This window comes from Callionymus lyra, chromosome 8 (genome assembly GCF_982586985.1).
Source record: "Callionymus lyra chromosome 8, fCalLyr1.hap1.1, whole genome shotgun sequence".
In the NCBI taxonomy this organism is placed as follows: Eukaryota; Metazoa; Chordata; class Actinopteri; order Syngnathiformes; family Callionymidae; genus Callionymus; species Callionymus lyra.
The window spans coordinates 10396586-10409743 of NC_141825.1; the positions used below are offsets into that span (position 1 = coordinate 10396586).

A 13158-nucleotide genomic window follows, 5' to 3' on the forward strand; every position below is an offset into this window, starting at 1 on the left:
TCAATCCAATAAAAACGGCATTTCCATGATTATTTTTTCATGTTACTAGATTAAGTTACATCTTCCATACGAAAAAACAAAAAACACATTGAAGTGTACTTTAAATCTTTGTGTTCCAAACCCTCTCTGAAAGAGTGTCACAGTGTTTCTGTGATTGTGCTTGACCCAAGTTTAATGGAGCCGCAAGGGTCAAGCCTTCTGATCGTTTGCTAAACAGGGGGGTGCTGGGGGTCAGGTCAAAGGTGACGCTGTCAGATTTCGGGGCTTCACTTTTCCGTGTGAAAACCGCGAGACAAACAAAGTGAAGTCCCGTCGACCGCCGCTAGATGTCAGTGTGCGAATATACTGGATGCTCCAGCGACCGGCGATAAAACTTATATAATGGAAACATTTTAAAGGACAAAAAAAATGACAGGGTTGAAAATTAAATAATAATTGTTGTTTTTAAAAATGTTTTTTAACATATGCTAGTGACTCTGATGGAATTTTCTTAAAGTTTGAAATTTTACAATTAATACAGAAACTTCAAACTTTTTCTAATTAAGTTTGTCACCCCCCCCACACACACACCCCAAACCCCCCCTCTTTATGCTGCACTCGCGGTGACCCAACTGTATGACGTCACACACTTCTCCAGCAGCGGGGAGCCTCCACCTTCTCCATCCACCTCCTCCTCCTCCATATGCTCGTGATCAGGCAGGATATCCTCAGTCATCAGTCGCTTCATGCCCCCCCCCCCCCCCCCCCACCCCCAGACCCCCCAAGACCCCTGTGACCCCGACGACTCGCAGGAGGGAGACCCCCGACCACACACGCGCTCCAATCGACTGTCAATCATTAAAAAGTGACTTCATAGAGTCTGCGCCCTTTTTTTTTTCTTCTTCTTCTTCTTCTGCTCATCATCTCCTCGTCCTTCCTTTTGATATTTTCCAACTATAAAAAACTCGTCCCTGAACCACATTTCACCAGAGGAGGAGGAGGAGGAGCGAGGGGTGGGGTATGGATCTGGGAAAAAAAGGGGGCGTGTTTTGCTATAAAACTCTCCTCACTGAGAAGCCGTGTCTGTCGGCCGGTCCTTACGACAGCCTCTCACACATATCATCTCTATAGCCGAACCAACTGGGACATTTTCTACTCACCTGCAATCATCCGACCAAAAAACAACTAACCTTTCAACAAGAACAAAACATATATCTTAAAATGGAGCAAAGACACGGACCCCACTCATTGTGCCTCACCTGCTGGAGAACAGAGAGCAACAGAACGAAGGTAACTAGTGGCAAACAAGTGTTTTTTTTTGTTTTTTTAAAGTCGTGATGCGAGGATTTAAAAAAAAAAAAGAAATCTTATTTGTTGTTGTTGTTGTTCAATCCTATCTTAAGCATCAGATCACTGGACATCTGCAGGTTCAGATTTGCATGTCTTGATGTTTTGCCGGGGCAGGTGTGCAACAGGTTTTTTTTTACAGATCCAGATTTTTTTTTTTTTTTTTTTTAAGTGTGTTTTTTTGTGTGTGTTGGTTGTGTGTGAAGTTCCTGCGTCAGCTGGATGTGTTCGCAGGAACAGCTGGGCTGGCTGCCGGCAGACAGGGGGCGGTAGGTCCGAGGGTCAGTGAGCTCATTACAGCAATAATTGCTGAGTCTGGCTTTTTTTCTTTTTTTTTTCTGATAGTTAACTATCGAGCAACCGGTCTTGCAACTTTTTTTTTTAGGGAGTTGTGTAAGACGACACGAAGATACTGTCGCTCTTTTTTCTTTTTTTTTTTTCCTTTGGAATAAGCACTTCTTGGTGAGCTTTTACGCACCAGCAGCCTTTCTTTTTTTTTCATTCTGCCTTTTGTTACAAGTGGGTGAAAGTGGATTTTTTTTTTAACGTGTCAGTTTGATCCAAAGGGTTCGTTTTTTTTTCTGACTGTCATGTGTGTGTGTTGTGTGTCTGCAGGTGACGAAGATGTCCTCGTCCAGCCGCGCGCTGCTGTTCGCGCTGGCACTGACTCTCTACGCGGTGGAGATGGCCTCGGCGGAGACGCTGTGTGGCGGCGAGCTGGTGGACGCGCTTCAGTTCGTGTGCGAAGACAGAGGATTTTATTTCAGTAAGTTCTTCCCTCCGATCAAACTTTTCTCAGAAATGTGCCATTTTCTTTTCGTTTCGTTCGCATAAAACCCGGAGACACATCCCAGCTGACGTGCCACTCCACTACTGTAGTCCACCTCTCATTGCATATTAAAAGACACAAAGAGAGCCACTTGTTTAGAGGCATACCCCAAGTGTTCCCCAAGACCATTGGTCGTCGGTCTCATGAAGGAAGATCTTAAGGGGGCCACTTGTCTCTATTGTAGGGATGGGGAAATCGCAGCAGAGCATTATGTGAAAAGCATTGTTGCAGCTGCTAATCCTCCACTGGATAAGCTTCTGTTTGCTGCACGGTTCCCTTCTTCTTTTTTCCTGCCTTTTTTCCTCCTCTCTCTTATCTGCCTTGAGTTGATTAGCAACTTCATTCCACCTTTGACATCTGGCTGAGACAGTGAGGGCTTGTTTGTTGTGCTGATCGTCCCTTAAATTCCTACGTTTGATTCTCCAACCGCCGGCGTGTTTGGCTCCGGACTTCAAACAATGTTGTTATTGATCCCCGTCCGCTGCACCCCCCCCAACCCCCTTTCTCCAGGTCCTCCTCTTGTGTGTCCCCCTCTCCTTGTTTTTTTACTCTCCCGATTTGCATTCGTCTCCCGTGTTTTGACCCTCACTCACCCTCTCCCTGTTTTTTCTCTCTGCTGACTCGACAAAGGACAAGGTCGCGTCCAAATTTCCATTTTAACGTGTATTGCTCTGGAGCAAGGGGTCTGTCTGAGAGCTTAGTTGTCGTGTTTACTTGTGTATTCACTCATTAAAGGACTTCCGGATAGTCCTAATCAGATTATCCTCTACAAACAAAAAGATTTGTTGCAGTTGGTCATAGATTTCCTTTTATCCTCTTTGTGGTGTGATGGTAGAAAATAATCCTGCAAAAACAACCTAGATTCATTTTCTGATGCCTGTTGTTCCTCCTGACATCTCCTCTCTCTCTCCCTCTCTGTTGCCTGCAGGTAGACCCACAATCAGGGGTAATAGCCGTCGCGCCCAGAACCGTGGGATAGTAGAGGAGTGCTGCTTCAGTAGCTGCGACCTCAACCTGCTGGAACAGTACTGTGCCAAACCAGCCAAGTCTGAGAGAGACGTGTCGGCCACTTCTCTACAGGTCATACCAGCGATGCCTCCACTAAAACAGGTACGGAAAAAACACAAAAACAAAAACCAGTTATCCGTGACTATCTTTCCCCCCGGATCTTGACTCTCGCCCCCATGACCCAGACAGAACAGACTGACCCAAAGGCAGGCGACCGGTTTATCTAGATATATGCTCCATGGTAAGCAGTTACCTGTAGCTTAAACTGCTGACCGGTGTGGAAAAAAACAAAAAAAACACATTGAGACCAGTGGAGGCAAAGTCACTGTGTCGATTGTGTGTGTGTGGGAGAAAAAGACAGCCTGTCAGATTGCTGGTCCAGAACTAAACAGTGTGTTCTGTGTGATTATTAGTCACGGAACAGCAGACTCAAGAAGCTCAGACATATTTTCATCTGAAAAAAACACCTCAGCTCCGACGATCAAAGCGATGAACTCGATCAACCGATAACAGTTTATTAACAATCCTGAGTTTTATTTGATTTCAAAAGTACTGGTTCCAATATTTTTTTTTTCAAATGCTTTTGGAATTTCAACGTTAATAAAAAATAGCCAAATGATACGAGGGTGCTAGCATTTGAAAGTACAACCTGAATTTACTTTTCGACGATTTCAAAAGTATCGATTACATAAGAAGTTTAAAAGTATTGTATTTGGAATTCCATGTTTTTTTTTAATTTTTTAAATATACAAGTGCTAGCATACTAACGTGAATGTTACCAACCGATAACAGTTTCTTAACTTTTTATCCCAAATTACCTTTTTATTATATCCAAAGTACCGGTTCCACTAGTAGCTTAAAAAAATGTACTTTTGTAATTCCAATTATTAAAAAAGGAAACGATACGAGGGTTCTAGCGTTGGATAGTATTACCAAGGCACTTGCGTGAAATGGATCAAACAATAACATTTTATTCACTTTCTTTCCCACAATGATTTATTTTTATTGATTGCAAAAGTACCAAATCCATTAGTAGCTAAAAGTAAGGCTTAAGAAATTCAAATTAATTTGTAACTAATGATACGAGGGTGCTAGCATTTGAAAGAACAATAGTGGTTTACTAATGGTTTACTCTTTCAAAAAGTACTGGTCCCATTATAAACTTAAAGATTTGCTTTTAGAATACCGTTTATTTAAAAAAATGATACGATACGAGGGTGCTAGCATTTGGCAGTACAACCTGAGCACTCATGGGAGTTTCACCAACCGATAACGGTTCATTAACTTTTTATACCAATTGTTTTTTCAAAAGTACTGATTCCATAAGTAGCTTAGAAGTAAATATTTTTGAAATTCCAACAAAAAAAATGCAAACGATACGAGGGTGCTAGCATTTGACAGTACAACCGAAGAGATCGTGTGAATTTGACCAATGTTTTATCCAAAACGACTTTTTTATGATGTCAAAAGTATATAAAAGTAGGTTAGATATGTACATTTTAAATTACATTTTATAAAAACAAAGCAAAAGACACAAGGATGCTAGCATTTGACAATACAACCTAAGCACTTTTGTGAATTTGTTTTATCCAAAACAACTTTTTTTATGATGTCCAAAGTATCGATTCCATACGTAGCTTAAAAGTTTTGCTTTTTGAAATCCCAATGTAATAAATTAAAAGAGGGTGATTTCATTTGGCAGTCCAACCTGAGCACTCAAATACTGTTGTCTCTCCACTAGTAAAAACGAAAAAAATAAATAATTAAATGTATTACAAGAAGGTTTAAAGTGTTCCTCCCCGAATGCTAAAAAAAAAGAGTCTTCTAGGAAATTAGTCAGGACATGTTTCTGGTCTGGCCCGGCGAGGAGAGTTGATGAGTACAGCCTGATCTCGGGGCCAGCTGTTCTTGTGCTATTGAGCAGGGTGGCAGTGAATGAAGGGGGGGATAAACACTCTTCAAGTATCAGCACCAAAACAAGCCATTCACTGAGAGGACTGGCTACTCTCACATGGCTCCGCCGCCTGCTAACAAGTCTGTGGCGCTCAGCTAAAACTGCTTGAAAGGCTCTGTAAGAATAGTTTTTTGTTTTTTTTCGGACTTGACAATGTACGTATTGTCGGCCTGGCGTCAAGGGAGTGAGTCATTTGAGCGGGTCGTTGGGTGACCGACAACGTGCTCCTCATATGTATATGAGGTGGGTGACCGCCCTTTTCCCTTTTGGCAGCGGGATTAAGAACTTGTTGATGGCTTCTCTCAGTCGAGGGAACCAAAACAAGGACCGGCGAAGGGGCGAGACCAGTTTGTTATGACGCTGTCAGCGCTGACATTTGATTGTATCAACGACGTCGGACAGTTTGGCTCCTAAACTGTCGGCCTTTTTTTTTGTGTGTGTGCGATGACGCCTTCCCCCCCCTCTCCAGATCTGACCTCTCCCCTTTCTCCTCCGCCACACAGGAAGTCCCCAGGAAGCCGCATGTGACCATGAAGTATTCCAAATACGATGCGTGGCAAAAGAGGGCGGCCCAGCGGCTCCGGAGGGGCGTCCCCGCCATCCTGAGGGCCAAGAGATTTCGAAAGCAAGCCGAAAAGATCAAAGCCCAAGAGCAAGCCATCTTCCACAGGCCCCTGATCAGCCTGCCCAGCAAACTGCCTCCTGTCTTGCTCACCACAGACAGCTATGTCAACCACAAGTGAGCCCGCTCCCAGCCCTTTGCACAGACAAGATTTTGGAGGGAGGAAAAAAAAAAAAGACTAGGGGATTATAGCTTTGTCTCTGACGTCATTTTCTGTGGCAGTCCTCTTTGACCTCCCCAGCCCTGTCCGAGCTCACCAATCACCCCCCCCCCTACCCCCCGACCCAACCTCCATCTCATCCACTTCTTCTTGACCCTGTGGCCCTTTTCTAATACCCCCCCAACCACCACCCCAAAAAAAAAAAAACCTCAAACACTCTCCTCTGGCACACAGCCATGCCTTCACATTCTTCCTGTCTGAACCTTTTCGCTCCCTCTCTCTTTCAGCCACAGACACAAAAGGCACAAACACAAATGATGAACAAAACAATTTGGCTGAACGCAATTCAGGTGGATCCTCAAGCAAGAGAGTTAAAAAAAAAAAAAAGGAAGGAAGAAGATGAAAGGGATCTGAGGTTGGCAAGTGTCAAGAGGACACCCAGCGGAATGTTTTTTGTCCATGTGGAAAACAACCCGAGAGAGAAGAGCAGCATTAAAGAATCCATTCCACGTCATTTTTTTTTTTCTCCGAGGCGAAAAGAAAAAAAACCCTCTGATAGTCTTTTTTTCTTAATAGTTTGCACCTCTACCTATAAAGGGACTTCCACACTGTAAGGAATTATTTTGTAAAATTAGATTCCTGTTCCAGCACCTTTTGATCACAAACAAAAAGCAGAGATGAGTCTGCAAAATTGCACATTGCCACGGATTACGTCAAAGTAAAGAAAAAAAAATGGCACTATTTTTTTATGAACAATGAACGTGTAGCTTAAAAATGTCATGGTGCTAGCTTTGGGAATGGACTCAAAGAAGAGGTTGAAAATGCACGTTTTTTTTTTTTTTTCTTTGAATGAATATTAAAACTTTCCGTTTTAAGGAAAGTGTGACTTTTTAAAAAAAAAAGAAAAAGGAAATCATGGATTTGGGGAGCTCCTGGCAGTGGCAATGTAAAAGGGGGATGTGTCGGTGAGAGAAAATCTGGGCTCAAGCTCACAGCGAGGGCTGATCAATCGCCAGCATATGTGGCAAAAAAAAAAGAAAAGGGGGGACCCTGAGAACCAGTCCCTGCTCCTCCAAGTCCCTCCGAGGCGGCACATGGAGCATTTTACGGGGACGAGGTGGACATATTGGACTGCAAGGACTGGGACACTTCTACAGTTGTGAGACAATGCTTCCTGTTTTCCATGGCTTTGCGGACTGCTCTGACAGGAAGTACCATCGCATGGACGAGTGGGATACTGATAATTATATTTTATTTTGTCTCTTTTTTTCCTGTTTTCTTTTCATATCCATGTTTCAATGAGAAAAAGGAAAAAAACCCTGTCCGTTTCTGGTACCGTGACATTCCTGTTTCTTTTCAAGTTAGGCATTTTTTCTTTTTTTGGGTTATATTTTTATGTTGTTTATTTTACAGTTCTAAAGAAAGGCACAACATTTTTGATTCAAAGGGAAAAAAAAACAGCAATAATGTCAACTAACATTTCATTTTTAATGTATATCAGTAGTATTCACATGCTTTTGCCTGAAAACAAATACTTGAATATATATATATATATACATCTATATATATATAAATATATATATAAATATAGATATATAATTAGTTTCCAGGGACGTTGTGTTATTTTTCCTTTAGTCTGAGCTGTATCTTGCGTAATGAGCCGCCAAGCTTTTTTGTTTGTTTGTTGAAATATAAATAAGGGCACTGTATAAAGGCATTATTTATTTTGTTATAAAATATATTTGAAAATTGGTCCAAATAATATACGAAGCACTGATGCTCAGCTGACGGAATTATTTTGTATGATCTCTGTTTTCCAATTGGAGTTTTAAGGCTTTTTGTAGATGCTTTGTACCAAAAATAATGTCTTTTTTTCCCTCTTTGTTTGCCATAGCTACTTTAAATTAATATTTTAACAGCAGCATAACCTGGATTGCTTCGGTATGTAATGTCACAGAAATAGGCACATACTCTGAATATGGTGATCTGCATGGATTTTCCAGAAGCCCGTCGTGGGCGGTCTGTGAAACAGGAAGTACCATTGAGTGATTTTATTATTGGAAGAATAACTGTCGTTGAACATTGATTGTACTCTACCCACTATGTTCTGAAGCCACTTTAGTATTGATGGCAGGGGAATGATGAGTCCTTCATTAAATCATGTCTTTGTAATTCTGCATGGTGTCCAATGATATTCCGCCCGCTGCTGACGTGCACTCTGAGCAAGTCGGTTTGGTCATCGTCATGTTTGTCACTTTCACACACTCACACTCACACTCACACACACACATGGGTTCCATTCCCGCTGAACCTTTTTAAGACGACAATTACAAACGGACAGTTGCGTTCACTTAAGGTGATCATTTGGTGTCCGGCTGAGGTTGACCTGACGTACGATCGACCGCTATGATACATTTCTCTGGGGACCTGTTAATGTCCCTGTCACCAAATGGTAAACATTATGTTCGTCAGCTGACCTTGACAGGAAAAAAACAAGCAAAAAAAAATGAGAAGCCATTTAGACTATTTAGTGTTTCAAATAATGGTAAAAATCAAATCTAATTTCTTATAATGGGATTGCGAGGGGGTGAAAAATATCACAGCTTTATATTGTTATTATCATTGATAGTATTATAATAATTGTTGCAATTAATACATTAGAAAACCTATCAATTTAAAAACGACCCCCATTTGCGATGACAACATCCTCCGCTAATATAGAAAAAACATATATAAAATAAATCCAAATATTTGGTTTCTTCAGCACATTTGCCCAATGAAGAATCCTGGGAAAGTTATACATTGTGCGAACAATCATTTACGGCGTCTTAAAGCCAAACAGTTGGCATTTTGATTTATTTCCAGCTTTTCCAGCATTTCCCAAAAGCTTCGTAGCAGCTTGCCACACTAAACTTGACCTGCGCCTGACATACCCGAGGGTGCACCCGTCCATCCATGCACCACGGCAGCGGTTTCCAGAAACCCTCAGAAATCTACAAATTAAGTCATGTATTTTCCAGAAGCACCACTTTTTTTTTTCTTTTTTTTTGCTATCAAACCCAAGTCTCTATCGTATTTCCCTTTTTAGGTCTTGAGGTTATCTAGGTGCACGAGAGTTTATTTGAGGCGCTTGTTTCAATCTTGGCTTCAAAAGGCTTGAACTTAATAGCCAGTAGTGAAGGAATACAACTATTGTTCAGCTTTAGTAAGAAAAAAAAAAATGAAGCTTACCAGTGATGAGATGCACATGTGTTGCTTCTGGGAAAGTGAAGAAGCTTGTTCGGCTGAAGCAGTAGAGGAGCCCATGTTCTGCGTTTTATGGTCATAAATTGCTCAATTAAATCACCTCTGCCTGTCTCATGAAACCTTATTGCCCCACTAAGGAGGCCTTCCCTGTATAAAGAGGGGAAAACACTCAGCTGGAAGCGTTTGCAGAAAAACATTTTTGAACACGGGAACAAGTCTGCATGCAAAGTCATGAATGTGGTGTTCTCGCATGCAAACATACTTCATTTCTCACTGAGACTGACTTAGTTCACTGCTGAATGCATTTTTAATGTATTTTCCCATAAAAAAAAACTCCGGCTTTAAAACTCTTTTGAACTTGCTGATGTGTTTAAGTCACCACCCCCGACCCCCCCCCCCCCCTCGCTCGCTCGGAGAGTTCAAGTTTGCGCCTCCCCAGGTGATCGTCCAATCGTACCTTTGGAAGTTGATGATGACATCACACATCACCAGTGTTCCTGCTGCAGTCAAAACAAGGCGCACAGACGCCCAATGAATAAACTTTACCAACTAAGAACTATAAAAACGAATCATTCTTATTTAAATCTGAAGGTAAAAAAAAAAAAAATTAAGCCTTGTTTGCGTTGTTAGCAAGAATATATGATATAATTTACTTACTTACTTATATTATTAACATATATAGAAGATTATCATGCAATTATCAGTGATTATATTTCAAATAATAGGTAGACTGAAACTCCTTATTTGTGAAATCTGTTCGGACTATGGTCAGGCAGTAAGGTCCTCCTTACATCAGTGATCTGATCCAGCCTTACACCCCAGCTTGGGCTCTGAGGTCTGTGGATCAGAATCTACTGATGGTTCCTCGCACACGGTTCAGGACCAAAGGAGAGAAATCCTTCCAGGCTGTTGCTCCTAAGCTTTGGAACGATCTTCCTCTCTCTTTGCACTTGATGGATCTACTGACTCCTTTAAGAAACATCTTAAGACGTTTTTATTTGTTCAGGCTTTTCCTTGATTTTCTGGAACTCCGGTTGTGTTTTAGTTTTATCTTGATCTTTAAAGTATATACTTTATTGAATATTGTTTTGGTTGTTTAAGCGCTTTGTGACCCTGGTCTGGAAAAGCGCTATACAAATAAAAATGACTTACTTACTTACTTACTAGTCGTAATAAGATTGAAAGTAATGAATGCAAAGTAACCATGGGATAATCACGGATGTCAATCACACCAGGGGTACTAAATATTCCGACAATATAAGTAGCACGATGGACAGAAAGAAAATAACTGTTTCTGTAACAGGAAGTATGACTTTGATGACGTTGTCTTTTTCATTTTTGGAGGCTCAATTTTTCTTAGTCAACTTTGTGTTTGTTATGTGTCTTACCTTTAACCTCACAATTCTAGGCATAATTCATCTATTTTTCCGTATCTTATCTTAAACACTCAAACAGCTTCATAGGTTTTAAAAGAAAATTAACCTTCTTTGAGCAAACCCCATAAAATTCCTTGACGCATGCGGGATGGATCATTGGTCCAGTCTCTGTCATATAATACATTACCTGCCTCAACCTTAAAAGACAGCTCCATAAAAATTACGACATATTTTAGGATCGATGACGGGCGCCTGTGTTAACAACAGCGTGATGGACTTCATGGAGATTAAAATATATTTTGATTGTGCAGGAAAAACACGGTCATTTTTTTTGTCTTTCTTTAAAGGCAACTAATGTGACTCTCTTGACTCACTCACATGTTTCAAATGTTGAAGTCTTCCTCTCCAAGATGCGGTAAGTCCTTCATCATGACCATGTTTGAACTAATTACCCTATAAAGTTCTTCCCCGTCTCAAATCTCAGCGAATGAGAGGTTACGAGAGAGGAGTTCATTTTGACGCAATAATGGCTTCACTCCTACTCCAGCCACCTTTAATCACGCCCCGCTTTGTTTATACAACAAGTCCCTTGGAGGTGGAGACCTCCAGGATTGATGACACGCGGTGACCAACCATCGATGTTTGACCAATGACAGCAGAGTGGGTGTGATTATGGTAAACACATTTTGTAAAGTAAATATTAGTAATATTAGAAAGAGAGTTTTGTACAAACACATACTGAAGACTACAATATAGTCCAACATCTATTTAAGACACACTTTAATCCACACATTAGTTGCACTTCAAGACTTCCTAGACTTCGATAAGATACGTTTTATTCTCCCCTTTACAGCGGACAGTTTCTGACGCTGAATTAAATACCATGCTTCTCCTGCATTTTAAAACACCTATAAAATAAATATAATGATCAGTGTGATCTGTTAAAAAAGTCATGCTGGTCATGGTAAAAGAAATAACATCCGATTTGCTGGGTTTACATACTAAAAAAAAAAATCAAGAATGATTTCTTAGCAAGATGTTGTGATTCAGTTTCATTGTTAATAACGGTTTAGTTCTCTTTCTAAATGATTGTGTGGTTAGTATTTTTGATTGGTTGAAACAGGACTGAAGCTGCTAATAGGTCACATAGAATTTGGGGGTTGTGGGTAACGCACAGGATCGGCCATTTTTGTAGTCCTTTAGTCTCTATTTCAGTGTGGCCATGTTTTAGATAGATAGACAGATTATAGCTATATCTTAGAAACCAATAGGTTGATTTTTTTTTTTTAAGCAGCCACACATGACCTTTTTTTCCAAATTGTTATCACTAAGGTTGACCCTGTCAGGCGTGTATCATGCCCAAGGCCTCCAGGAGTGGAGATGTGGGTGGCACAACTCTCCCAGGCCTGACATTGGAAACTGCCAAAGAGCACACTAGAGTTAGTTGTGGTTGGCCGGATGCACGGGATGCATGTAAGGCCAGGCCAACTATTGAGGCACAGGGTTTGGCAGGCCCAGACCATCACAGCCCAGCGTGGCCACACAGGCCAATTAAGACGGGACCTTCTCCTCTCCCTTTCTTCTTCTCCCCTACGCTGTCTCTCTCTCATCTTTTCTCTCTCTCTTTATCTCTCACTTTCCCTCATGTACTCCCTCTTTCTTTCTCTCAATTCTCACAAAGGCTGCTCACACATTCCTTTTTTTCCCACTTTGCCTCTCTAATTGCTGTGGACTGAAAGGAGGGATGGAGAGAAGGGAACGAGATTGAGAGAAAGAGACAGAAAAAGAGGGAGAAAAGGGGGTCATACCGCAGACTCTCTATGCTCGGGACACGTTGTTCCGGACTCCTGGAATTGTCGCAATCCGAGTGATTGCCGAGGGAGGCATGCGGCCATCATTTATGGAACATTAATATCAACATGTTTGTCAAATGATGCAAGAATAACGAGCGTGACTCTGCAGCGAAGGTGCCGAGGAATAAAGAGGGATTGTGTTTCTTCAGTGCCCCACGAAATATCGGAATACTTGAGTTCTAGTGAAGCGGGAGAGACAACTGTCCTAATTATGTAATTCAACTGCTTCGACATGATCTACGATCGCTGTATATTCAACGGTAAAATAATTCAACAGCCTTCCATCGGCAACATCGTGTGATCTTTAGATTAGCGCGAGTGAAAGTCCGGGATTATTACAACTTCTATTCAATATTTACTTTAATGAATGAAACTAAAAGTTTATTTAATCGCTCATAATCGTATTAGCTTAATGTTCATGTTGATAGCGTGACCCATAAAGATGTCAGTGTTTAAGATAAGGAACAGAGATCACAAATGTCAACAACTATACAGACACTTTCAGAAAAGTACAATTTATGTTAAAGGACGACAAACCAAGAGATATATAGGATATTTATTGATTGATCAACTGAAAAGCCTTTATTTTTCCCACATTGTGGAAATTTGAGTAGTGACTGCACTTTACAAAAGATTAAACATACATAATATTGAGAATAATTAAATAAGTTGATCATGACACTAATGCAATACATTAAATCATAATCGAAATGATAATAAAATAAATACAATAACAATTAAGTGGGCAAGAAGGGATGACGGAAGCTTTCCTTTCTTCAATGCC

General features: G+C 40.9%; 1 protein-coding gene across 1 annotated transcript; it reads left to right on the forward strand.

Annotated features, from left to right (window-relative positions):
* Positions 1-1048: 1048 nt before the first annotated feature.
* igf2b (insulin-like growth factor 2b) lies at positions 1049-8071 on the forward strand. The gene is made up of 4 exons (XM_087796694.1): positions 1049-1269; positions 1942-2092; positions 3084-3265; positions 5621-8071. The coding sequence occupies exons 1-4, from the start codon at positions 1201-1203 to the stop codon at positions 5858-5860; spliced, it is 642 nt and encodes a 213-aa protein (XP_087652820.1). The 5' UTR covers positions 1049-1200; the 3' UTR covers positions 5861-8071.
* Positions 8072-13158: the final 5087 nt, after the last annotated feature.

Coding starts and splice junctions, on each gene's coding strand:
- igf2b (XM_087796694.1), top strand. CDS start 1,201: ATGGAGCAAAGACACGGACCCCACTCATTGTGCCTCACCTGCTGGAGA. Junction 2,093..3,083: donor AGACAGAGGATTTTATTTCA/GTAAGTTCTTCC, acceptor TGTTGCCTGCAG/GTAGACCCACAATCAGGGGT. Junction 3,266..5,620: donor CGATGCCTCCACTAAAACAG/GTACGGAAAAAA, acceptor TCCGCCACACAG/GAAGTCCCCAGGAAGCCGCA.